General features: G+C 53.5%; 2 protein-coding genes across 3 annotated transcripts in view; one reads left to right on the forward strand and one right to left on the reverse strand.

Moving 5' to 3' along the window:
* Positions 1–498: 498 nt before the first annotated feature.
* LOC122387281 (mucin-17-like) overlaps positions 499–27473 on the forward strand; it is a 69128-nt gene continuing 42153 nt past the window's right edge. The window contains exon 1 of the mRNA XM_043377354.1: positions 499–1148. The gene's annotated coding sequence lies outside the window, so the exon portion shown is untranslated. The remainder of the gene's footprint in view (positions 1149–27473) is intronic.
* On the reverse strand, positions 16927–19774 carry LOC122387282 (uncharacterized protein K02A2.6-like). 2 transcript variants are annotated; one of them, XM_043377356.1, is made up of 2 exons: positions 18370–19774; positions 16927–17986 (listed from the first exon to the last, which is right to left on the reverse strand). In XM_043377356.1, the coding sequence occupies exons 1-2, from the start codon at positions 19574–19576 to the stop codon at positions 17727–17729; spliced, it is 1467 nt and encodes a 488-aa protein (XP_043233291.1). In that variant the 5' UTR covers positions 19577–19774; the 3' UTR covers positions 16927–17726. The 2 variants fall into 2 exon arrangements, with proteins under 2 accessions (XP_043233291.1, XP_043233290.1); XM_043377355.1 differs by having other exon boundaries at positions 16927–17027; positions 17458–19774.

The following is a 27473-nucleotide window of genomic DNA, read 5'->3' on the forward strand; positions in this document are numbered from 1 at the left end:
CGCCGCGCCGTCACCCAGCACCGGACCGGACCCGGCGCCGGCCGCCGGGCGCTCGCGGCCGCCGGTGCTGGCTGGCCTTCTGGGCCGCGCTGAATAGGCGGTCCATAAATCAGGACCGGCGGCCGTGTAATCAAGACCGGCGGCCGCGATAGAACGCCGACCACTCATGCAATCGGAGGAGAGCCGGCCGCCGCCGGCCGCGGACCGGACCGCGGCACGACACGGGTCGATCGGGGGACTCCTAACTTCACAAAGCTCATAGCTGGAGGGGGAGGGGAAAGGGCAGGATCTGTTGGCGAGTCCATGCAGAGGGGTGCGGGGAGGTGTGGACTTGTCAGGACACTTGACTGGACTGCAGAGTTGTGGAAACGGGTGACGGTGGGGCGACGGCTTTGCTGCGCGGTTAGCGGTCGGTGGTGGCGGGCGGCAGGCGCCCGGGCGGCGCGCTGCCGGACGGCCGCGGCGGCGGCGGTGGCGGGGCGGCTGCAGCTCAGTCGCGCGCGGGCGGCCGCGCCGGGAGGTCGCTGTCACGTTCCGCTCTGTGTGGCTGTCGTCTGAGGATACGGTGTCGCCCGTCCCCTGTGGAGGGCCGCTGCTTCTGGGATCCCGTGCCGGGCCCATTCCGACCGGTGGCGGCTCCAACAATAGCGGTGTGATCGCGGCCGATTTATAGCGACACGGCGGTGATCGCTCTCAAGAGGCGAAGGATTCCGACCGGCCCGGTGGGAGAATCGCTGGTGTCGGTCCCAGGTGTGTTGGTGTGTCTGTGTGTCCCAGAGGGGCCGTGTGTGTGCAGCTGTCAGCAGGCAGCGAGTGGCTCTCCAGCCACCAGTCCCTGCTGTGAGTGCCAGTGATACGGGCCGTGCGCCAGTCGAGCCCCGTGGTAGTGAAACAGCGTGTCAAGCCGTGTCAGTGTGTTAGTGACACAGCGTCAGAGTGTCTGCCGGTGCCCCGTGAGTGCCCGGTGTCGTGCACACAGCCGGAGGAGCGTCTCCCGTCTCCGCCTCGTCTCTTGCCGTCTCCGTACCGAACCGAAGACCTCTCTCGACACGTGGACGACACCAGGGAGCCACTGCCGTCGGCCGGCTCGGTCTCTCTGCCGACACGGGTCCTGCCGACCGGTCATCGATTCCAGCCGCCCCAGACGGGTGAGTACGGTCGGCCGTGACAGTTTGAATGACGGGTCACAGGCCGTCACGTCAATGGCCGGAAAGCAGCCGCGGGGAAAGGCTGGGGATGGGGGCAGAGATGATGATCAATCAGCTGACCATGAAGTGAGCAGAGGCTAGCATCTTCCGCCGGCAGTAGAACGTACTGCAGAAATGGTCCGTCATTGGCGGTAATTGGACAATCAGCATACCTCTGGTCCCTGGCGATTTGGCATAGCTTGTTCTTACCAAGCAACGGGCAACAGTGTTGGCAAGCGCGTCTCAAACATGATACTTCTTAGATTTTCAAAGGTAACGCTGATTTGTTTCACATTTACGGGAACTGTAAACAAAATGTGTAAAAATATTATGCTTGCCCGTGAATGACCGAGAGCCCATACGCTAAAACCCTCCCAAAAATTAATTGTTCCCTAAAATAAATGATTCGCTTTTAAGCCATGACATCGACCTAACAGCGCAAGCGTACGTCCATGCTTGATTCGTGCTAGTCCTTGCCTGGAGCTGTCACGTGGCGGTCCACCTCACCCCGCTATCAATTGTCCTTATCAATTATCAATAATCAACATGTTATCGCTGCATCGCACCAATCACGCGCTGCACACCGTTGGCGCTTCATTTGAACGTTGTCCGTTCGATAGTCAACAGTTGGCAGTTAGTCTACCGCCGTCAGTCTGTCAACTATGCTGCACTCAATCAGTCAACAGTCAGCCAACTGATGTCAGTCTGTCTACGATTCTGCGCTCAATCGTCAGCAGTTCTTCTCCAGTAACCTCAGTGGTATCAGCACAGCTCCTGCTGTTACCACTGCCGCTTATGCTAATGACGGTTATTCAGGTAGCATCACCGCTACTAAAAGAACTACCACCAGCACAGGATCCATACCACCCTGTGGTGTAACACAGCAAATCTGACGCAGTCACCGAACCCGTCTCATTTTTCACCGACTGAAGAAGCTTAAATGATACCCATTAAGACGGCTTTCGCTTGGCTTGTATAAAAACATGGACAGCGATTGATGTGTGTATAAATCCGCAGTGATGTGAAGAGTCTGGCCAGGCATAATGATCAGCTGTTAGGTACTTGTTAGGAATGATGACGCAATGTTGACCCCACAGGCTCGAGGTAAGCTAATCATTCTCATGAGTTTCTCTCTCTCTCTCTCTCTCTCTCTCTCTCTCTCTCTCTCTCTCTCTCTCTCTCTCTCTCTCTCTCTCTCGTCGTCTCGTGTCGTCTCCTCCCGTCTCGCCTCGCCTCGACTTCGTTGACCCCAGTGCCTGCGGCGGTCTGTGGGAGATTTAGTCGACCCGAGTCGACTGTTCAATGTGGCTCGCCCTCTCCCAATGTGAGACTTTCCAGCCCATACATATGGAGTGGCCGGTACGATATAGCGAGACTCGCCGCCTTACACCACACTGGGCAGGAGCCTGTGGCACCACTCACCACTTCCCTGTCGCACTCGCCCCAGTCACCGCCGCCCGTCAGTCACTCGCCACCTTTGATGATACAGACGGCTCTACCTCTGCTAAAGCCTCGACACACGAGCTGCGAAACCAACTCGGCGGCTGCCCACGTCGCCTGCCGGTTGCCAGGTGTTGCCCAATGCGGTCAGATGGTGTTGCCAGGCGGCGTGAGAGGCGCTTTAGGAGAGATACACAAACAGATGGCCGACATTTGGGCGAGGAACGGTGGTCTGCTGAGGCATTGGATGAGGCGGACTCAGGGTGGAATTACGAGCGGATGGAAGTGGAGCAGGATTGGATTGAAACGGGATTGAACTATGTAGATCAGGCCCGGAATGATGTTGTTTGTTTGCTCCAGGCTCGAGGCGAAAAACTGGGGTAGTGGATTATGACTAGGGGGAGAATCGATGCTGCAGTGTGACTTGTGTGACGTATCCGATCGGGTGTAGGCTGCGTGACATCATGTCGATAAGTATGACACTATCATGACCAGTTCGTGCCGTCAGTCGCCAGCCCGTGCCATCATCCATAAGTCCCTAACTAACCACTTGTCATCAGCCCCTTACCATTAATCCGTACCACCAGTCTTCAGTCTAGTCTCACCAGTTCACTCAGTCGCCGGCGACCAGCCTGAGACAGGTCCGTCCATACAATGCGCGGCGGGAAATCAGATTATGCCGGCCCCAACAATGTGTGCCATGCGCCCAACGGCGCCTCAAGGACGTTCAGTTGTTCTGTGAGGGTGGGTCAGGCCAGCCAGGAGGTGCTGCAAGCTTGTGAGAACAGACGGGTGCGCACTGTCATTGCACTGCACCAAATGAATTAGATCCTTTTCAACCAGCGTGTCTGCAAGTACCTATACGCTTTTTTGCGAAAGAAAAAAAAAACAACTACCTATGCTTCTAGGAAATGCTAGGAAAATTTATTCAATCATTGCGCTACCAAAGGAGAGAACATTGAAGCATGTCTACATGGATTGATAGATTCATTTTCTTTCAACTCAAAATAAGAACCTTGCAGCCACTCCTTCCCGAGCATCCATGCCACCCCGATCCGAAGCGACGTCTCGTTGGCGAGTCCTTTCACGAACGGTGTCATGACCAATAGCGGACTCCCGGGCTGGGGGCGGGAGGGCGAGGTATAGGCTTGGCCCGGCTGCCCCACCCTGATGTGGCGACACATATGTATACCGAGAGAGGTCGGACAAAAGCCAGCGCATTGTGTGGAGAAAGCGTTGCGTGTCGGCCCGGCTCAGTGTTGCCAGCGACGTTGCAATGGGGGGTTGGCCCGGTTAACTGACAACGTATCTGGGCGCTAAAAAGCAGTCACTGCCAGGCTCGCCGCGCTGCCGCTGCCGCCTCACAGCCGCGCCGCGCCGCGCCGCGCCGCTCCGCAATGGCCAACTTTCACCGCAGTACAGCGTGCCGGTCGACCGCCCAAAAACACCTGACCGCAGCCCTCTCATGTATGCTATAATCAGGGATTAGAGGTGCTCGCCGCCAGCCCGGATCGTCCGTCCTCGGTCGCACTGTGCCGATGGAGGTCAGGCATGCAACCGCGCGCCGCCGCCGCCGCCGCCGCCGCCGCCATGAGCCAGGCTCGGTGCTCGCCGCGCGAGTAAACCGCTGCGAGGTCACGCGCGAGGCCCGGCCGAGGTCAGGAGAGGCGCCGCGCTCCTTCGGAGGCCCCCGAGCTGCCGAGAGGCCGAGGGCGCGAGGTCGTGTCGCCTGGAGGCGAAGAGAGTGACGTGCGCTAAAACTGACTTGAGGAGAGACGAGAGGCGAAACTGAAACGCGTGGAGACTGACGCGCTAGTGGCGGCAGCTAGTGTGCTCTCATGCGGTTAGCCCCGATCCCAGCGCGGTATTGTGAGGTCAAGAGGTGGTCAGACCCTACCGTGTGGCTCGTGCTGTGGCGGGCCGAACGTCTGCCATTTGTCATGAGTTGATATCAGCTGAAGCTTACACACGCCTGAAGGCTGAGGCTGAAAAGCTGAATCGACTAGCACCCGGGGAGTGGAGTCAGGTTGTAGTTAGGCCAATGATATACACCTTCTTGTTCCTCGTCAGCATTTGCCGACAGCGAATTACTATAAAGAAATTTGAAACATTTCGTCATCTGTACGAACTGAAGTCAGACGTCTGGAAGTTGAAAGGCTCTCAGTTTGTCAATTAAATCTAAGATCTCCTTCGGGGCCCACTTGTCTCTAGAGAGCTATTTACCGTTTGAAAGCCGCTTTCTCAAATGCCTACAAACTTTACTAGTCGCACCACAAAACTATCGCAGAACATCAGAAATGCCCCCAAGTTAGCCGGAGCCCGTTTGGAGCCCCTGGTACACAGCTGGCTAGACGGAGGAGAGCTTTCACCAGACGGCAGACACCTACCTACTGTCGGCGCGACTGGCCCGGCCGGCCAATGACCTGGGGTGGCGACAGACTGCGTCTGGTAGCCTGTGGTGACCTGACAGTATGTCTGGTGACCTGAACAAGTGATGGATCGTATCTGGTGTCTTGGAGTAGTTATAGGCCCCGTCTGGTCACCTGACAAAGAAATGGTGGCGCGATTTGGCGACCTTAGAATGTCTGCAGATGACGCAGATTGTGTTTGGCATCCTGGGATGACTTCGAAGTGTCTGGTTACCGTGAGTGGTGGCGGACTGCGTTGTGCGGTATCTCCGATGTCAAGTTCTGTGGCAACTGGCACGGCCACAGAACCAGCTGATTCACCCTATCCCTTGCCCTATAAGGAAAAGCCAATGGCCGTCTCGCCGCCTTGGAGTCGCTGGGGCCGGCTGGGAGTCTCGTAACTGGTTCCAGTTCCGGTTGATTAGACGGGCGCTTTCCACACCATCGATTTCGACGGAGCCGCGTCGTTTTTGTCGCCGCCAATCGACAGCGTCGGTGTTCCGGTGATTGAGAGCAGTCTCAATCCGATTCCGCCCCTCAGCTCAGTGGCTCGAGTGAATGACGAGTTGGCTGCTCTCAGGCCGCGGAAACGACAAAAAGCGGCACGCTTCAGTCCCGACAAAACCCCCGGCGCCATACAGACTTATCAAACTACCGAGTGGAGTCGCGTGGTAGACGGTCCTGTCAGCGCGCTGTAAGAAGTTCCAGCAATGCCAGGGCGCTTCTTCTCTTGGATTGCAAGGTGTGCAGTGTGCAGTGTGTGCGCTACCGCTTACCGTGCAACTTGCCAGCCTAAGGTGTGGGGGGCTTCACTTGACAGTCCAGGGGTTAACAATCTTGACGTGGCCGATGAGAACTCAACAGTCGAGAAACGGACGATAGAAAATTGGCTTACGTGAGACGGATGGTATGGGGCGTAACGGTCAAGAGATGATCAGTCTGGGGCAATGACGGATGAGGGTTGGCAGCGTTTCATATCCCGTCCAGCCGGCCCTCCACGGCGGTAGCGGCTGTCTGTAATATCGCGGCTCCGTCCCCTCCGAACCGTGCGGGACAGCCGCCACAGCCGCCGCCCTCATTTAGCGGGGATCAGGGCGCAATCCCTGGAACAGAGAGGCGAGCTGGCTCCGGCGCGCCGCGCTGGATTCGCCGCAGTTTCCGCTGCGCCGGATTCGCCACGGTTTCCGCCTCCCGGTCGCTCCTAATCTGCCGCAGAGTCCCGAGACCGGAAGCCAATTTATCAGGCGAGTGCAGATAGCGGGCCCGAGCGTCGGCGAGCGTGCTGGATTCCTGGTGAACGCGATATGTTTCACTGGGGTTTTAGGCTGCTTCGACATTATGTTGGAAGCAGCCACAGTCCTAGTGAAGCTGAGCTGCCTGCATTGTCGTTATGAAATTTTCCACATAAATCTGTGCGATTCAATCAGATTCGAAACTACCCAAATCAGTGACCCAAAAAGTTGAGCATTGTTACCCTGACCCCCTTGGTACTATTTGATTTATTTTTCATTTTCATGTATGGGGACATTGACTACCGTCCATGCCGGTTTTGTGACTTACCATTCAACATGCATCGGCAAATCTATCCCTGACCTAGTTGCACCACCATTTGTTACTCGGGTGAGGGGAGGCACTGAAGCGGCATTGAAGCGAATTATTTTCCACCCACCGAGCTGCATGATAATGATGGACCTTTGAGCTGTCGGCTAACCATATTTTCATGGTGATGCTTTTAGTTTTAGTGGCATTTACGACCCTTATTATGATCGTTATTATGGTTGTATATTCTGCTATGTAATTTTTACGATGATGGTTATGGCTGCCCTCATCAGGGCCCCAGCACCAAGTCACCGACAGTAGTCCGTAGTCGGTATATATGGTAAAATGGGTCGAGGGCTTTGTAAACACTTGCAAAGTCACAGGCTGTTGCGTGGTTAGGCAATAGATTTTGTCCAATTTGCTATAGTTTTCATTGAATGTGACAAACGTGACTCACATATGTTGCAAAACATCGTCACTGAAGCATCAGGGCCTCATCGCCTTCTATAGGGATATAAATGACACAGAATGACATAAACAAATTACCAGACTAATGGGTCCGTAATGACAATGGCGGTAACCCGTGAGCGACCAGGGTTAGGCTATGATCATTAACCCAAGAGCTGATCATAATTCATAATAGTGTGCTGGTAAAAATACAAGTTGCAATGACCAATGAATGATGACCTTTTCTTCCTTTGGTTGGTGCATGGTTATTGCCTCATACTCGCTTCTCGTCACGTCCTCCATCACGAAGACAGCGTGCCGTGCGTGGCTTTTGAAGAACTCGCACCAACGGCATATCGCCTTAACTTTTCCCCGATATGTGTTCGCTATCTTCGTGTCTCCATCCTCATCCTCATCCGTTCTCATCGCGGTTCTGCTCTGAGTATATGCTCGCCTTCATCAAGATCCTTTCCAGTCCCCGAACTTTGTTCTCATCCAGTCCCAGCCCCAGGATGTGTTAGTTCTCAATATTTTCTCTTTGATGGACATCTGTTACCGTGTTGTTGATGGACATCGCATTGTGTCCCTCCATGTCTCGTTGTGCCGACTCTATTCAGCAGTACCTTCGGATGGTCTATCGTCACCACTCACACCCCTAGTTTTCACGGCGGCCGTCACGTCACGGCGCTCGTCACGGATCTCACGTAACGCCCGGGACCTTGGGCGTCAGGCTGCCAGAGAAGGCCACGGTGTTTCGGGGGCTAGACTAGCTCCGGGTCCGGCTGTCCGGTCCCGGGTCCGGGTGTATGGTCTGATGAAGTGGCGGAGAGCGCCTGCAGGAGCCGCTCCATGGGGCCCGGTGAAGCATTGCACCTCTTGCTCAGTTGAGCACTCCTACCCAGTACAGAAGCTGTGGTGGAAGTGTCGGAGAGGGTGGTCTCCCAGAACTCTCGCAGTTCGGTGTCTTAGGATACTAGCAGTGCTTTGCTTCGGTTTCCGCCTAGAATGACATAGCTACCCAGTTTAAGCTTCATGCAACAAAGTGGGACGGTGAGTGTGGGGTACTCATGTTCCGCCAGTCACACCTCTTGGCGGCCGAAGGGGTGCAGCGGCTGGGTGGCGGCGTAGATCCACCAGACACACCTCTGTCCTACTCCCGTGACAGTCACGGCTGGGCGGAGGAGACGCCGGCGAGGAGACGCCGGCGGCAGCGAAGGGGTGGCGGTGAAGGAAGGGTTGGGGAACGGGTGGCACGACGTGGCGGCGGCGGGGCGGCGGAGGGGCGTCGCTCGGTCCGTCGGTGCGCCGGGAGCCGTTCATCCATCAGCGGCTGCTGTATCTGACACGACCATCGCCGCCGCCGTCACCGACCGGTGGTCCCCGACCCGGCCCGCACCTCACACGAGGCCCCTCCACTCCCTCCCATAACTCGACCGGTACCGGCTCTGTGACCCGCCTCCGTGCCGCCCGCCGCGCCGTGCTCACCACCGCAGCCTTGGCACAAAAACCGGGCCGTTGGTCGCATTCTGTGCCGCCTAAACAAGGCGCCCAGCAAAAATCACCAGTAAGCTTCTCAGACAATTGGTCGCCTGAGTAAGAGGAGATATAGGTCTTAGTGACAGTCACACAACCTTGTTTTCGTGTCATGATACCATCGAAAATGTCCGCCGAGAACATGCAAGGCTGAACCTCGGGCTCGGAACTGCATCACTGTGGTCACTAAGAAGGAAGATTGTGATTTTGTCCCACAGTGACGGCCGCCAAACCGACTTTCGTGATACGCGGAAACTTCGAGAATGAGGACGTTACCACGAACCCGCCGACACGGGAATACCGACGTACTACCTGCTAGCTCTAGGGGCCGGTTGTGGGGGCTGAGAACTGAATATTGAATAAGCACAAACATATCCTCATGGCTAAGTATCGGCCGGATTAGTAATGTTTTGTTTGTGTTGTGGTCAGAATGGCCGTTACAAAGCCTTGGCCATATGAGGAACGAGTCTGTTCCGGAATAACTGGCCCCATGTTGGGACAAATCTTCGTTGCTGGAGCAAATAAAATGTTTGATAGTGATTACGATGTTAGTGGTTGTCCGTCAGAAGACAACTCTGAAATCCCATCACAAGAAGCAGCAGATATAAAGCAGCTAGACATGCCCGGCCGGCAGATTAGGTTTGCAGTTGTGCCGGTTCGGCACTGTTGGCCTATAAGCCGACCGCCTGGTCTGGTGACTGCTGTTCTGGGACTGCAGAGAGACTCACCGAACACAAATAAACAGCCAGTGTGGCTGCTGTGCCGCGAGGCCTGCTGTCCGCCTCAGTCGGCCAGACACCGACAGAGCTCCCACAAGACGTAAACTGCACAGCGGTGGGGGTGATGACATATTGATTGCTGAATGAATCGTGGCATACGCGCATTGCATGCAACTTCCACATCATGCAGTGTTCTCGTCTAAACTGTGAGGCTCAATTCCGGCTAAGTACATCTACCTAAATACCACCAGCAAGATATTTTGCTAAATGTGTTGTGATGCAAAATGACATAATTAACCCGCATATGATTTTGTCGCCTTTTATTGTAGCTCTAATAACAATGGGATTAGATAATAACAGTGTATGTGTGAACCAGCAGGCAAGGTGATCGGTAATGTAAAGAACTAGCGCTTACACGCCCCGCCCGCATTTGGCACAACTCCGATTCCGAATGGCAATGACCCGCACAAATCGCGGCGCGGCCTCGCTGTGACCGCCACGAGCCGTCAGACGCTGGAAGGAGGAGGAGGAGGAGGAGGAGGAGGAGGAGGAGGAGGAGGAGGAGGAGAGAGAGAGAGGAGAGAGAGAGAGAGAGAGAGAGAGAGAGAGAGAGAGAGAGAGAGAGAGAGAGAGAGAGAGAGAGAGAGGCATGACAGGTGTATACAGCGCTTGGTAACAACTAATAACAAACAAACCTCTCCGGGCTTTCTGGGGTGTTCAACTGACCGATCGACGGGGCTACGATCGCCGATCGTCGGCCGCGTCGATTCCGACGCGTGGGACGCTCCCACTTCCGCCGGAGCCGGGGTGTAATCTAAACCGCCGCCGCCGCCGCCGCCGCCAAGCAGGAGACAATCCTATCAGGTGGCACTAATGGTCCGCCCGATACCGACTGTGGGCTGAACCAACATCCGATAGCACGCCGCTCGGGCGGGCGGCGGCGCGGTGGCGACGGTGGCGGCTCCCCCTTCGACGCGCCGACCGCGCCGACACTATCGGCTCCCGATGACGTCACCGGGGGTGGTCGTGACGTCACGGGCCTGGCGGGAGTCGCGTGCGACGGATACCGGCGTCGGTGGCGTGCCGGTGGTCGACACGGAGCGGCGAGGGTTTGTCAGCCTCGGCCCGGGCCATTCTTGTCTTCCTGCGTCCCCCCATCTCTCTTCATTCCCTCTGTCTCCTCAATCCCTTCTGTCTTCCATCCCTTCTGTCCCCCTATCCCCTCTACCTCCTTCCAGCCTCTCTTTCTCCCTCAATCCCCAGACTATCTGTCTCCCTCTCCGTTCCCTGTGTCTCCCTGACCTCCCGAAATGGAAGAGGCGCGTTCGGTGTACTAGCTAATGCATTTTAATGGGGCGGCGCCTATCTCCCCTATCAGCCTGCTTTGGCTGGTGAAGTCGGAAGGGGCCCGGCTTGTCGACACCGTCTGCATGAAACCGATGGTGTGATATCCGCATCAGGGGCAATGAGAGATAACGAAGCTGGCTGGACTCTCAAGGGAATACAAATTCAAGGTGTCGGTTTCCTAGATAAGTGGATTTATTTGGTTTTTAGCAGTTAATACCATTGACGGAATGTTGTTTTACTATTCCTCAGGCCTGAGCTCAGTTTGGTTTGTTGTACAGTTTAGTTTGTTGGTTTGTTTGTTGAACAGAAATGTCATAGATAATAATGATCCTAATAATTGTGACCCTAAAGAGCGGTTTTAGTTTTATCTTAAGTTGGGCCAAATCAGTTTGTTTTCCTAGGAATGCGGTGAATGCCAAACACGAGAATGTATGGCTAAAATACATAATGGACTAATTAGTTTGTCAGACAGAATGAGGAATTGCACAGTAACGTCGGAAGTGGAGGCCGGGCGCCCAATTCTATATAAAAAAAACGTTACAAATAGCGCGCTATCTCCCTTAAAGGGACCCTCCCACTAGAGATGCCACTTTTGAGCCCGCGAACCCGCTTTCTGCGGGTTTTCAAAACCCGCAGGGTTTTTGGCGGGTTCGAGAAGCAAAACTTGTCGTGTGGCGGGTATTTGGCGGTCAGACTTAAGAACCTTTAAATTTCATTTTTTTATTTTTTAGATGCAAAACACAATGCCAAGTGCATTTGCTCAGGCACAGACTTCTCTATATATGGACTGTGCGCTGATCCGAGGAAATCAGCATTGGAGGCCCAAAAATAAGTGCACTTTTATCCATCTTTTTACAATGAAAAGGGTGTCAGAATATTTACAAATTTGGATATAGGATAGCCCATACTTTTATCTACCTGTCGGATTACATTTTTTTGTTGAATTCAAAATAAATAAGAAATAAATGTATATAAATGAGAATATGTTTTCTCGTTCAGTTAGCCATTTGTTCACGCTGGAGGTATATACTTCACAAATGCAGCCGTACTTTGCGCGCATTTTCTTGCTTTTGAATGTTGGTTGCATTGTTCGTTGGTTGTCGTTTCTAATTTGTCGGAACTAGTCATTTACGTTGGTTTTGAAAAGGGTTTTGAGAAATAACGATACATTATATAGGGCCACAAGAAGCAGTAAAAATAAGTAAGAAATAGCTCGAAAAAATGGTCAAAAAAGGAAAGAATATTATCGATCACTACCTCATCACGACCGGATCAGAAAACGTGTGGTGCGAAGATGTCATTCCGGGTATCAAGCCAGAGTTATGTTTTAGGGCCTTGGCCAGAGTCAGGGCAAGAGAAATGTGAAACGAAACATAATTTCTAGCAAAAAGGCAACTTTTTAGCCTCCCGTATAACTAAAAGGAAAAAATGTTCACAGACGAAACCATCAATCGAGATAAGAGATAACGCGGAGGACAATCAGATTTGCAAGTTTACTTTTGCAAACACTGACTCCTGTGAGACTCACAAAGCAAGAAGAAAAACAGGACGCTATCGACGGCGCCAGTCTCAGCATACTGCCTATAATGCCTAGTGCCTTATTTTATTCTGGAGAAAAAAAAAGACTCACTGAAAGGAGCTACAAAGACTTAACTTGACCAGCAGTTAATGTGAAAAGAACAACTCGCCATCGCAGTTCGAAGCTACGCCGCGCTAAATAATGCCATACCCATGGCAGTGATACGCCACTACATCCAAAAGAAGTAAGCTTATTCAATCAAACAATGAAGTTTATCCAGTGTCTCGTATGGGGTTGTAGTTCATTATGGTCTGGATCAAATCATCTCGGAAGAATGCTCGATGAAATGATGGAATTCGTACCCTTCGCATCAATGTTAAACGATGAAGGTCGCCGCTCTTAAATGTTACCGCAAAACTTGCATCGGGATCGGGAAGCTCAAGATTACGCCAGTCTGCGAAGAACGGACGGAAAAATAGCGGTGGAGCAGAAACAAGATGCATAGGACTGATTGGAGTATAAGTAGCTGGGACAAACATCTGTGCCGGTGGTGGCCTGTTATTACAGGAACTTCTACTTTGAATATCTCAGGAAACTGGCAGGTCACCATTTCTAGGCCAGCTGTGGACATTTTTTATGGAGAAGCCAAGAAATGTACCAAGGGCGAAGAGCATACTGTAACTAACGAGCTACAGAATATGACGGAGGCGCCGGGGGCACTAATCGTTTGGCCGAACGGGGAAGAGCACTCGATCCGCGCCCCGGCAGGTTACCTGTGCTCCAGCTTCCGAGCTGAGATGGTCGCCCTCCGAGCTGCTCTCTCCTAGCTGCTGGAGAACCCGCCGCACGCCGAAGACACCATCATAGCCTGCACCGACTCGCAGTCCGCCCTCGCCGCCATCCGAGGTGGCTGGGCCGCCCAGCACTCCTCGCTCGGAGTGGACATCTGGAGAGCCCTCTGGGGACTGACAGCTGGAGGCCTGTTGGTCTACCTACAGTGGGTGCCCTCACAATGCAGGTTGGAAGGCAACGAGAGGGCCGACACCATCGCCAAGAAGGCAAACATACTCGGCTAAAAACAAATCCTTATAGACGTCCAGAAGGCCCACTGGGCCGCCGCCAGAGTGGCGAGGGCTCGCACCGTCGGGGCCTGGCCAGCCGGCTGGTTCCACCAGCTGACGGGGATCGACTCCCGCCTACCGTTGCCGGCGGCGACCGGCCAGCGGCGGTGGACATCCACCAGCTCCGCGCCGGCCACTGGACAAGCTCCTCCCAATGGCGCCACAGAGTCGGGTTGGCGCCCTCCTGGCTGTCGGGGTGCAACCAGTGCGACGACCGACAATGCAGAGCCGCACTCTACCCGTCTGCTGAGAGGAGGCGGACAGCCCAAGCATGTCCTCCTGCGGTGCCCGGCTCTGATGGGCCCCCGACATCGCCTGATGGCGACCATCAACCCCAACATGGAGGAGGTGCGGAGCGGCAGCATCGTGGTGGCCCTGGGGGCCGCCCACAGGTCCCTTCAGAGCTGCTCGGCTACGTCTCCATGGGACGAAGGGACACAATAAAAGCAACAATAGCTACAGCATGACAACGTGATGGGAACGACCGTCACAAGAGCTATCGCCTTATCATTCAGCAGCGAGTGGAAAACGAGCAGACGGAGGGATACGTTGCAATTGGTGATGCGCATGTGCGAATGTGTGAAAGTGCGACTATGTGTAGATGCGTGGTGCGAAAAAGTGGGTAGCAGAGAAGAACAGTGAAGACACCGTTGCAGCAGACACACATTTTCCCGTAATGTCCCCCATCGGCATTACCGCCAACCTTTACCACCAGCGCGGTCGGTGCACTGTCGCGCGAGTTTGTAGCCAGCCATGTCAGAGATGTGAACAATCCAGCACACGGGGGAAGAAGAAAGGGATGATAGCCACCCTTTCTCGCTGGATCCCGCGGTGAAAATGGACTAACGCCATTTTCAAGCCCACTGGTGCAATGTGAGATGAACTTGACATGAGGACATCAATGGGTGTCGATGAACGTGAAATGATGTTCCAATACAGATTCATATCGACCAGAAGCCTTTCTTATTCTGAGCTACGAGCAATAGATAGTACAAAAACAAAATATATTACATAAAATTCAGCCTGTCGACAGGAAACAATAAAAGGGTATTGTGTTACAACATATGGGTTCATATTACGGCTTCAGAAATTTGGGCCTCCAATGCTGATTTCCCAAATCAGCGCACAGTCCATATATAGAGAAGTCTGTGGCTCAGGTTAACAATACAATATTGATCAAAACAACTTTTAAAACAGAACCGAATATGAAAATATATCATGGAAGCACATTTCAAATGCAAAACTGAAAACAACCAGCAATAGCATCCACAGTCTAGCAATGACCAAACCAGGGTACAAGCAACAAACTACAAAGCATAAATAAATGCTGATGAAAGCATTCCATAAAACATAAAAGAACCTGAAAGCAAACTTATAGGAAGCTGAACTGAAGCCTATGTGCAGTGTGCACTAGATATACATTATGGAAGAAACCAGACTAAAATGAGATGTTGAAAATCAGAGCAAATACCACATGTTACTCTATTTGCGTCTGGTCGGCATAAAAAAGAGCTATCAGCTAAGCAAAATTTGATGCAAATTTATTGATTACCTATCCTACTCTATGTTCTGTCCCACCCTATATTACGAAAATAGCACACCAATTACCCTTACTGTTACAAAAAAAAATCAAAATATTGGCTGGCATGCGGCCCAAACATAACGCAATACAATACTGGCGCACTTCCGACATTCTGACAAGGATTGACATTTGACTGCGTCAATTTTGGTCTCTGAGGCGAAGGAAAGCTGTCATTGATGACGCAATAATAATTTTACAATCAATTTTTCTGTCTTGGTTTTTGAATGCCTCAAGATAGCAGTTATACATGTTACAAAACCACGTAGCTGGTCGCATTTATTTCTTCTGTCTTTTTACGTCCTTATTATTTGTATGCCGAGAGAGGACCAGGCGGAGAGCATTACCAAGACCATCTATAAAATTATTACATTTAATTTAGTATTTACTGTCTCTTTATTTCTTAACCGGTGATTAACCTCTGAATTGTAAAACTTTAGCTGTTGTGTAAAATAATTTTTTATCAGAATGGCACATGAATATGCATTATACAACGGTGTTTTCGCAACAAGTTCGCACTAACTACGGCCGCAATAATTTAGTCGCTGTAACATTCCTTGCAATCAGCTGTTGGTGACGCTTCTGACGCATGTTTCCAGAAATGCGTGGTTCATTGGTGGTTAGTTGGTTTTGCTGGGATTTTGCATGATTTATGTGTAGATTGACTGGATACTCATTATTGACCGTGTCACTATTTATTTTTAACTGGAAATCGCATATCTTTTTATATCAACATTCATTTTGATAACAATATCATTCCAGAAGCCTAACATTGAGAGGGAGCCCAAGCCAGAGTGAAATTTTGATCCTCAGCCAATGCTGAAGGGTAAGGTGAGAGAAAGATTTTACTGAACTCTTTTCAGAAAGGAATTTCAAATGTATTGATGCATTATTCATTTTCCACTATCTAGTGTGCACTTCCTGAGGACTTAGCATAGCAATTTCAAGTCCTTACTATTTGATTGGCTGTCTTTTTCTGCACAGCAATGAAGCAAGTAAGGTTTATATAGCTCTAGCATTGACCCAGCTGTATTTTTTCTTGCAAAAGCAGGTTTTTGAAATTGCGGGTTTTTTGCGGGTTCGGCTCAGCCAAAATCAGCTTGCGGGTAGTTGTGGTTGGGCAAAGGGTAGCTGCGGGGCGGGGCGGGTAATGAAATTGCAAATTTGTGGCATCTCTACCTCCCACCTTAACATTATTTTTGAGTTGAGATAGCCAAATTGGTGGCCATGGCCTGCAAATACCGGTTTGGGCACTCACAACATCAAAAAATGCTTTAATTCGAAGATATGGAATTTCAAACTTGCAGTTTTCGGATTCTAAGGGGCTAATGCATTGGAATGCCCCCTTAGAATTTGTGACGTCAGCGGAGATCTAACTATTTTTAAATCTTAGACTAAAACCATCGTTAACACGTGGTGGTATACGCTGCTTTGCGCGCAACGTCTGCCGCATTTTAATGCTGCCAAATTATTGCTTCCAAATAAAGTCGCTAGTAACAGGGGAGATCCCAAAAAGTAAACAAAAGTAAAAGCCTAATATCTTTTGTTCTGTCCTTGTCCACCGAACACTCAACTGTGCCTCGTAGTCTTCCTATATTGTCACACCGCCACGAACTCCACCCAGTCGCCAGCCCAGACACGAATGGCGCGCACACGAGCAAACCTCCCGGCATCGACTCCGCTGACGTGTAAAAACCCGACCAGTGAAATCGGCCACTAAATCAATGGCGCAGTACACAACACTAAATCAATAGCGCAGTACGCAACACTCCTCCCCACAGGCAAGAAGTATACCCATGCCACGATTCAACACCGTAACTCGGTAGGGGGCACCACTGCAGCGGTTTAGGGGTGACCCGCGACGACATGGGCCGGACGAATTTGGTCAGCATGACGGGTGAAGGCGCGGCCGTCCTCGAGGCGAACGTCCACCATTACACCACTGCTGTTCGAGACCACCGCGGGGACCCATCGGCGGGCGAAGCCCTGACACTCTTCAACCCAGACGGCGTCCCCGACGCGGAAATCGCGCGGTCGGGCGCGGCGGTCGTGGACGTCCTTCATGGCTGACTGACGGGCCGCCACGGTGGAGCGCAGACTCGGGCGCAGCGACTGCAGTGGAGTACGCAGCGCTCGGCCGAACATCAGCTCAGCCGGAGCTCGCCCCGTTGTCGACTGTGGCGAATTCCTGTAGGTGAAAAGAAAACGCGACAGTTTTGTCTGGAGACTTCCTTCAGTCCTCCTCTTCAACGCCGATTTTACGACTTTCACCAAAGCCTCAGCCTGGCCATTGGAGGCGGGATGACGCGGCGGGCTACAAACGTGCCGGATACCATTCTCAGACAAGAACAACTTAAACTGTTCACTCGTAAAGCAGGTGCCATTGTCTGACACAAGGACTAATGGTAATCCAAAAACAGAAAAACACTTGCGAAGGTTTTCAATCACACATGTTGAACTTGTTGAGCTCGTAACAAACACTTCAAGCCATTTGGTGAACGAATCCACAACTATTAAAAGCATCTTCCCCTCCACGGGGCCGGCAAAATCAACATGAATTCTGCTCCACGGCTCGGTGGGGAATATCCAGGGTTTCAAAGGTACCACTGGTACCTTACCTTTGTCCGCCTGACACGCCTGACACGCCCTTACTCGGTCCTCAATCTGGCCGTCCAGTCCCGGCCACCAGACGATGCTCCGGGCGAGCTGCTTCATCGCCGTCATTCCAGGATGGCCACTGTGCAACAGAGACAGGACGCGACTTCTCAGCTGAGTAGGCACGACAACTCGTAAACCCCACAACAAACAACCATTCTCGACACTCAACTCATGACGGTGGTTGAAAAAGAATGATAACTCATCTCTGGGACAGACCTCGGGCCATCCATCACGAGTAAAGATGTACGCGGCGGAAACAGCGGGGTCCCGACGGGTGGCGGCCTGAAGCTGAGCGACCGAGACCAGACTCTCCGCGGCGTCCAGCATCTGTACAACCTCGGCCGGCGGCGGCGGGTCCGGCGGGCAGAACGGAGCCGGCAGGCGACTGAGGCCATCCGCGTTGCTGATCTCCTTCCCTGGAACGTACTTCAGATCGAAATCGTAGCCGGTCAGGGTCAGCTTCCAGCGGACCATCCTCGGCGACACCACCTGCGGCAGAGACTTGTGTGGGCTCAACAATCCCAACAACGGCTTGTGGTCAGTTTTCACAACAAATCGGCGGCCATACAAATATTGGTGAAACTTCACAATGCCAAAAACTACACCCAAAGCTTCCTTGTCTAGCTGGCTGTAATTGCGTTCGGCGGCAGACAAACGGCGGCTAGCATACGCTATGGGACGGTCAGCTCCTGATCTGGCATCTGGGTGGCTCAGAACAGCCGCAACACCCTCCGGGCTGGCATCAGTAGTAAGCACTAGCGGGAGACTCTGCTGATAGTGGCACAAAACTGGGGCAGAGCAGAGCAGGCGTTTGGTCTCTTGAAAGCTCGACTGTTGACTTGGACCCCATACCCAAGGGGCATCTTTCTTACCTAAATTGTACAGCGGAGCAGCAACTGTACTTAGGCGCGGCAGGAATCGGCTGTAGTATTGCAGTAGGCCGAGGTAGGCTCTCAACTCTGGCAGGTTCTTGGGCTCAGGAGCAGACATGACGGCGCTCACTTTGTCGTCGGACGGCTGAATTCCGGCGGACGAGATGCGGTGACCCAGGTAGCACACCTCACGCGCCAACCAGGTCGTCTTCCTCACGTTGATCTTGAGGCCGGCATCAGAGAGACGTTGCAGCACCTCCCTCACGTTCGACAGGTGCTCAGCCGGCGTCTTTCCTGTGACACAAAGGTCATCCAAAAACACTGCAGTATGAGGCACACCCGCCAACAAAGTTTCCATTTCCCTTTGAAAAATGGCGACTGCAGATTTGATACCAAAAGCCAGGCGAGTGACACAGAACAGGCCCTTGTGTGTGTTAATGGTAGTATACATCTGACTCTGGCTATCAAGTTCCAACTGTAGATAAGCCTCGCGCAAATCAATCTTGGTAAAGTAACGGCCTCCTGACAAAACCGCAAACAGCTCCTCTGTCCGGGGCAGTGGGTACGACTCCAGAGACGTGGCAGTATTAACCGTCAAATCATAACTACCGCACAGGCGTATACTACCGTCAGACTTCTTCACTGGGACGACGGGTGCCGCCCACTCGGAAGTCGGAACAGGGCGCAGAATACCCAGCTGCACCTGACGGTCCAGCTCATCTTCGATGTCCTTCTTCAACGCCAGCGGAGGCGGGCGGTGCTTGTAGAACTTGGCTGGCGCTGACGGGTCCACCTGAAGCGAGACCTTACGAGGTTTGTAGCAACCCAAACCAGGGCTAAACACATCTGGGAACTCCAGCTCCATCTTCTTCAGACTATGTAACAGCGACTGGGCATCCCCGGGGAGGCACTCCTCAGAGCCAATCATGCACAGGGACTGCCAGTCAAGACGAATCACTTGTAACCAATCACGTCCCAACAGGGCGGGCCCAGGTTGTCCCACAACCAACAGCTGCACCTGAGCTGTCTGACCCTGGTAAGACACCTGGACCTCAGCCACTCCCTCAATAGGGACCTCCTCTCTCATGTACGTCAACAGGCGACGGCCAGAGCACACCAGGGGCGGTCGGGCAGACAGGTCAGGCCACAGCGCACAGTACTGATCATGACTGATGAGACTACAAGAAGCTCCAGTGTCCACCTCCATGGTCAGTGGAACACCATTGACACATACATCCACTTTATACGGCCTGGCAACAGCAGCAGCTGGGGCTTGGCGGGGCAGGCTGAAGGCGGTGGCTGCACAATCGGATAGGCCAGCAGATGCAACAGCACCAGGCGGACTGGCAGCGGCGGCAGGGCAGGGCGGGCTGGCAGCAGTGGCAGAGCCGGGCGGGCTGGCGGCGGCGGCGGCGGCAGGGCAGGGCGGGCAGGCGGCAGGGCAGGGCGGGCAGGCGGCAGGGCAGGGCGGCCTGGCGGCGGCGGCAGGGCAGGGCGGCGGGCAGGCGGCAGCAGCAGGGCAGGGCGGCCTGGCGGCGGCGGCGGCAGGGCAGGGCGGGCTGGCAGCAGTGGCAGGGCAGGGCGGGCTGACAGTGGCGGCGGCAGGGCAAGGCAGGCTCACCTCTGTGCTGGGCGGTCTCACCGCTGGGCTGGGCGGGCTCACCGCTGGGCTGGGCGGGCTCACGGCTGGGCTGGGCGGGCTCACGGCTGGGCTGGGCGGGCTCACGGCTGGGCTGGGCGGGCTCACGGCTGGGCTGGGCAGGCTCACTGCTGGGCTGGGCAGATTCATGGCGGTGCCGGGCAGGCCGGAGGCAGGTTCAGAGACACGCATCTCCTGGCCAACATGGGCAAGTCCAAACAATTCATACACTTCAGTGTCGGGTTCCACAAAATGAGACGTCTGGGTGGTTTGTGGATGGTTGATCCTACAAGCAGCTCGAGTATGACCAATCCTCCCACACGCAAAGCAAGCCGACTTCTTGAAGGGACAGTGAGTCGGCTGGTGGGATGTTCCCAGACATCTACTGCACTTGGTTGGCTGGCCAGACACAACCGCAGACTTCTTTGGCAACTGCTTAGACTGACAGACAGACTGAGTATGTCCCACCTTAAAACAATTGAAGCAGCTTTGGGTCCTGAAAGGACACTGACTGGCCTGGTGCCTCCGACTGTTACACCTTTGACACCTCACCGTGGATGTAGACCGGGCGAGATGCAGCTGCTGTGGTGCCACCTGGCTGAAGTGAAGTCCTGGCCTGTTGGTTGAGGTCCTCCAGCTGGGTTCTGGTTACCTCCAGGTGTTGGGCCATTTCCACAGCCTTTTGTAGCGTCAGGTGTGGATCTGCAAAAAACTTCTTCTGCAGCTCTGGGTCCTTGCACCTGGCAACAGCACATTCCAGCACGACAGTCTCTCTCGCCACCAAATCATACCCACATCGATCTGCTTGCAAACGCAAGCGAGTTATAAACGCATCAAACTTCTCCCCCTCCTTCCGGAACAAATCATGCAAGATTGCCTTTTCATAGGTGACGTTCACCATTGGTTGAAAATGAGCCTTCAACTTCTCAGTTAGGAGCTTATACTCGTCTGCAGAGCGGGGCAGACCAGAAGGTTGTGGGAGGGTGCGAACTATCTCTTGCACTTCCAGCCCCATGAGCGTTTGTAAAACAGCTGCCTTTCTCTCCGGCGATGTGATGTCTACTGCCACCAAATAAAATTCCACCCCTCGCAGCCATCGTTCGAAATTCTCACCCGGCGTGAACTGCGCAGGAGGTTGAAGCGCCGCCATAGTGCAGTCTTGGTGCAGTCCTAATGCTGATCCTCGTCGCCAAAAAGTGTTCTGTCCTTGTCCACCGAACACTCAACTGTGCCTCGTAGTCTTCATATATTGTCACACCGCCACGAACTCCACCCAGTCGCCAGCCCAGACACGAATGGCGCGCACACGAGCAAACCTCCCGGCATCGACTCCGCTGACGTGTAAAAACCCGACCAGTGAAATCGGCCACTAAATCAATGGCGCAGTACACAACACTAAATCAATAGCGCAGTACGCAACACTTTAAAACCAGTGAATATTTTTCGGTGAAATTTGGTAGATATTCGTTTCCGCTCTTTCTGAACCAAGGGACATCACTTTTATGCCAATTCATTAACTTTTTTGAAGGTGGGAGGGTCCCTTTAAATCGATGCGTGGGAAGTGCCAAGGGAACCTACCTATGTTTTAGCATAAAAACAGCTATGATGATTGTCAAATGTCGAGCTTAGGTAAGTGCAGTTTATGCTTTTGCAGCGCATCGAAAAAAAACACGTTTGTTGCCTTTTCTGGTTTCTAACATGGCTTCTTATTTCGAAACAAAAAACATTATCAATGTGCATCGCGAAAAGGATTTCAATAACAGAGCTTGCACGATGTTATGTAGTAGGAAGCAGCCGATTCCATTTGCAGCTTTGTCAGACCCGTACGTAAGTGAGCACCTGCACAGCTCCTCCCACCCACCTAAGTCCGGAGTCAGACATGTTGACATGTGTCACGGTGCCAGTGACGTTCCGCCGCAACAGAGACATTGCACCACTGCAACATGTTGAGGGACGTCAGCCCGTGCTGACATCCGTGTGACGTCACTTGAACGCTCGTGTGACGTTTGTGTGATGTCCGAGTCAGCTGATATCGAATCGGCATCCCGTCCGCCACTCGGATACCCAGCGACGGCGACCCTTTTAGCGCAGTACCTACACCGGCCTGGCGTCGACTATCAATGAGGTGAGCAGTGAGCAGTGGTGGTACGCGACCGGTCAGATCAGGTGCTGTGAGCCCGCACCAAACACCGAGACATCGAAAACACACGGGAGGGACGCTACTCACTTGCATGGTGGGCGGTGTAGCGTGATGCTGTGTGGGCACTCTGTTGTTTTGGGGAGAGCGGGTGTTGTGCTTGCCATGAATGAAGGTTGCAGGGCTGCAGAATGTCGATGCTCTGATAGCAGACTTATGCCTCAAATGTTCCGCATAACGCCAAATTTTGTCGTGCATGATATGTGGAAGGTTGTTGCAATGTTGGAGCTTACAGGTGACGCTCCACTAAGCCAGTTATGGCCGATGTCAGGGTGTCAGGTGTGGTCAGTGGCGTATCCAGGGGGGAGGCCAAGAGGCCATGGCCTCCCCCTTTGGCATCAAACATGCAAGTGGGCCCTTTGGGTCACTTGAGTGCAGTGACGTAGGTACCCAAGGGGGGCCACGGGGGCCCCGAGGGGCCCCTGGTCACTTGAGGGGCCCCTGGTTATCTGAGGGGCCCTTGGCTACCTAAGGGGCCCCTGGTTATCTGACAGGCCCCTGGTTGTCTGAGGGGGCCCTGGTTACCTGAGGGGCCCGTGGTTATCTGAAGGAGTCCTGGTTACCTGAGGGGCCCTGGCTATCTGAGGGGCCCCTGCGTTACCTAAGGGGCCCCTGGTTATCTGAGGGCCCCCTGGTTACCTGAGGGGCCCCTGGTTATCTAAGGGACCCCCAGCTACCTGAGGGGTCTCTGATCCCTTGGGTGGCCCCTGGCCAGTGTCCTGAAGAAACCCTGGTCGCCCAAGGGGCCATGTTTACCCGGGGACTACCTGGTTATATGAAGGGCCCCTGCAGTCACATGAAGGCATTTAGGTACCCGTGGAGCCCCTGGTGTAACCGGCCCCCGGTTATCAGAAGGTCCCCTGGTCACCTGGTGGGCCCCTGGTCAACTGAAAGGCCCCTGGTCACCTGAGAGGCCCCTGATCACCTGAACAGCCCCTGATCACTTGGATTCAACGGCATAGCCAGGGGCGAGGGGCACATGTCCGTTATAAGGTTTAGGGTCCCCTCGGGCCCGAGGGACCCTGCGGTGCTAATTGGCAGCAGAGGGTTCGCGCTGGCCACGCTTCAACTGGAAAGGATACCACAGGGCTTGTGAGAACACCCCATGGTCTCTTGTGTAGTCACACTTATCTCCAGAAGGGCCCCACGCCGGGTTCTGAGGGACCTTGCCGGCCTCTGAGGGCCGTTGCCGGCCAATCGGGGATCAGCTGTAAGGGCCCCATACCCGTTTGTTATGGCTCCACGGTCCACACCAGTTTCTGATGGCCTTCACTGCCACCTCTAAGGGTACCACACCAGTGCCTCTTAAGGGCCTACTTCGGTGGCTCTGAGGCGCCTCTGGCGCCTCCGAGGGCCCTAGGCCAGCGCATCTGACGACCACTTACCAGCGACTCTGAGGGTCTCCCGGCCTCTGAGGGTCCCTTGCCGGCCTATGAAGGGCCACCAGTAACTTTCAGGGTCAAACTGCGTCAAACTATCTTAAAATGCCATTTGATGGCCCTCATAGGCCAGCGTAGGGCCCGAGGCCAAGGCTGAGCCCCCAGAGGCTAGCGTGGAGCCCTCAGAGGTCGCTTTGGCGGCCATAAAAAAGCTTAGACTTGAGCGTGGGACCCTTTGACGCTGGCGTAGAGCCCTAAGGAGCCAGCACTCAGCCCCCTAAGGCCAGCGTGGGACCCTCTAAGGCCATTGTGGGGCCTTCTAAGGCCAGTGTGGGACCCTCTATGTCCAGCGTGGGGCCGTTGATGTCCAGCATTGGGTCTTTTAAGCCCAGAGACATGGGACCTTCTTAGGTCAGATTGAGGTCCATTGGCCACGGAGACCAGCTTGGGGCCCTCTGAAGACAATGTGGAGCCCTTTTAGGCAAGTGTGGGGCCCTCTGTGACCAGCGTGAACCCTCAGAAGCCAGCGCGGGTCTTCATAGGCAGGCGTCGGGCCATTAGAGACCACCTCGAGGGCCTCGGCAGCCACTCTTCAGACCTTATGCATGTTTGGGACCCCTGAGGCCCTAAGGTAGGGGTGGCCCTTAAAGGCATGCGTGGGACCCTCAGGGGACATCGTGGGCTTCTAGAGACCGGCGTGGGTTCGAGAGCGGCATAGGGACATCAGAGCCTGACTCAAAGGCTCCCAAGAGCCAGCGGGGGCCCTGTGAGGTCAGCCATAGCATGGGTCTCCTGAGGCCATTATGGGGCCCGGAGGCCAGCGTGGTTCACTCTGTTGCCGGTGTGGGGCTTTCAGAGGCCAGAATGAGCCTTCAGAGGTCGGAGTGAGGCCAATGTGGGCGACATAGAGCCATCAGAGTCTAGAGCAGAGCTCAAACCGAGTCGGGCCCTTCTAGAGTTAAGGGTACCAGCCCTCAACCAGCGCAAGACACTAAGAGACTGACATCTGCCCTTTGAAAAATGCTACAATCTTAAAAAAAATGACAAAGACATTTTGCTTTTGATGATCTTTAGCGACCCTAGCGACGACCAAAGCAAAAAAAAAAACTTTATGCCTACTGCTGAAATAAATTGTACGCTACAGAGCTATCGATATCTATGCATTTTTCACGTTTCAACATTTTATTTTTTAGATTGCCGAGTGTGCCTAAAAAGGCTCCCTCACATGGCAAAAGTGGCAAAGAACCTCACCTGGGCGTGAGTTAAGTACGCTATACTACTGGGGCCCCTAAGGTAAGGATGGGGCCCCTCGAGCAGGTTTGGCCTCCCCCTTTCCAAGATCCTGGATACGCCACTGGGTGTGGTGACGCATACCTTGCACAAAACTGCTTTATATCACCGTGTTCCATGGCTAGTCACTGTGTGTTTAACGTCTGCCACCACAGGCCATCATCAACCGTCTGTCACTATTGGTGCTCTCATTCTTCTTCCATCTCTCCCTCTTCATTACAACTCACGCCAGACATTTCTCAGAGTTAATTACCCATGTCACTCAAAAGCATCCGCGATACTCATTTCGACCGCAAGTCCCTCGCGTCGATGCTGGAATTGATCGTCGTCGCCGTCGTTGACTCGTCGGCCGTTCACTGCCCACGTCGCAGCGTTGGCGGACCACACCCCCCCCCCCCCCCACGACCGCCGCCGCCCCGACCCCGCCGCCGCTATCGTCGTCGTAGGCGCGTCTCATCGTCGATGTTGCTAGGCGCAAAGCTGGCGAGTGGTTACTATCCTGATCGATAGTCCGTTGCAGGGCGATTAGCCGGTGATTGGTCGATGGTCAGTCAGTGATCAGCCGATGATTTGTCGGTAAAAGTTGACAGTGGGTCGGTGGTCGGTCCTTCGTATAGTCTTACCGAGGAGGCGACGTCGGTCCACCGGCTGTAAAAGCGTCGGAAGCGGCAGGGCACACCCGTGTGGCTCTGACCGAGTGGTCCCAAGGTGTCAGCGGTTCTCTGGCTTCCTGAGAAGGCACGCGAAGGACCCGACGACCCAGCCGGCATCCAGCTGACAGGACCGGTTGGTACCGCTGAGTATTGTGATAGACTACCGTGTCGAACCGTGTCAGCCACAGAGGGGACACCTCACGAAACGTGCACCGCCGAGGTGGTTTTGATGAGCGTGATTGGTCAGCAGTGAATGACTGTTGACAGGTGCGCTGCTTCGACTGCAGAGGAGAAGTTCACCTCTTCTAATGGTACTGATGGTGCCACAACGAGCCCCGCAACGGGCTACGGCGTAACTGCAGCAGCGAGTTATATGTAATTGATATGGTGTAGACATTTGTGTTTAGTTCATGATCCAACGCAATAATACTTGTGGCAAACATGAGTTATTTGGCAATATATTAGTTCAACTTTAATTACCAGCTTATATAAATCAAAGCTTTCATACTGCTGGGATTTTATGGAATTCGGCCCTTCGCTCCAAAACTGGTGTTTGCGTGGATGAATGGCCAGGCATGTCGTTCCGCCTTGTGTGCCGACATGGCCAGCCGTGTGTTGGCCGGTCGTTTCGACTTACTAACGGTCGTCTGATGTTTATTTAGCAGCCGCTTATCGCCACAAGCAGCATTTAACGTTCCCACGGGCTGCAAACCACCGAGCGGCCCACGTAAATATGTCAGCAGATACAGGCCTGCGCGGCCGCTCTGGTAGTTATTTAGCTTCCTGATTGCGCCCTCTATTTTCCCACGTGGGTAGTCCTTCTTCCAACGTACACTGCAGATCCTCTACTATCTTAGAGGAATTCCTCTTTTGTTGGCCATTTATATCTCCCACAATTACGGAGGAATTCACGGCATCATCGCATGTCTGGCCGGGCGCACGGGCAGCACAATGCGCTCACCGCGGATCCCACACGCTACAATTAGTGTCCAACAGTGACCGCCCGGGGCCCCCAGTCCGACGCGGCGATTGAATTAGAAAGTAGCCGGACAAATATGCCCTCGGATGATTTATTGCTGTCGGAACATTTATGAAATGCTAAGGTCGACGTTGGCCGGGACGGGAAGAGGCGAACGGTGAGAAAGGGCAGGAAGTCGCGAGCACGCGGAACGTGATGGAAATAACACGGTGACAATCGGGTAGGTAAATTAGAGGAAATAGCCATGCTATAAGAATAGAGATGCATGAAATTGCCGTAGAAAACGGAATCACATCACATTGTTATGGCATTCCAAGTTCGCGAAAATGAACAACAATGTTTGTTGGACACTTCGCATGGGCCGCAATTCGCAAGCCGCCTCGCGTCCTCATCGCTCGCCTATAATAAAAGCTTCGAACTACCTGCAAGTAATCATGATTCTTATTCTCTGTGTCTGTGGTTGCTGTATCCGCTGTGTTGTGTCGTTAAACACTAACACCACAGTTGATTGTTTTATTGTTGCATGCTGTTCTAAAGCGGCGCATGTGCTGTCTTTGCCACCAACATTTAGTTCTATCTGGCGATTCACTTGGCCTTTGTGCAGCTCAGTCAGCACACGTGTCTACGATTTCCCCGAATTGATGTTTCAAATACATCCCGAATCCTTTGATTGGACAGCTTCTGTTCCAGCGACTATGTTAATGCGGCACGCTGTCCACATTCTATCATCCATTCCCTGGTACTGACATACGATTGCACATTTCCATTTCATTTGCACAATATATTCCGGTGGCATTTTTGCGAGTCGTCTTCGCTGTTAAGTGTTCAGCTCAAACCGTGACGCAACGCCGGGCACGGCGCGGCGCCTGCAACTCATCAGTCTCTGTACAGCGTCCATCTGTCGTCAACTGAGACAATCGGCAGTCTCTCAAAAATGACCACCAGCTGAGCGATTCGAGCTCGGTCT

Source organism: Amphibalanus amphitrite, unplaced genomic scaffold (assembly GCF_019059575.1).
Source record: "Amphibalanus amphitrite isolate SeventyFive unplaced genomic scaffold, NRLGWU_Aamphi_draft 000280F_arrow, whole genome shotgun sequence".
NCBI classification, from domain to species: domain Eukaryota; kingdom Metazoa; phylum Arthropoda; class Thecostraca; order Balanomorpha; family Balanidae; genus Amphibalanus; species Amphibalanus amphitrite.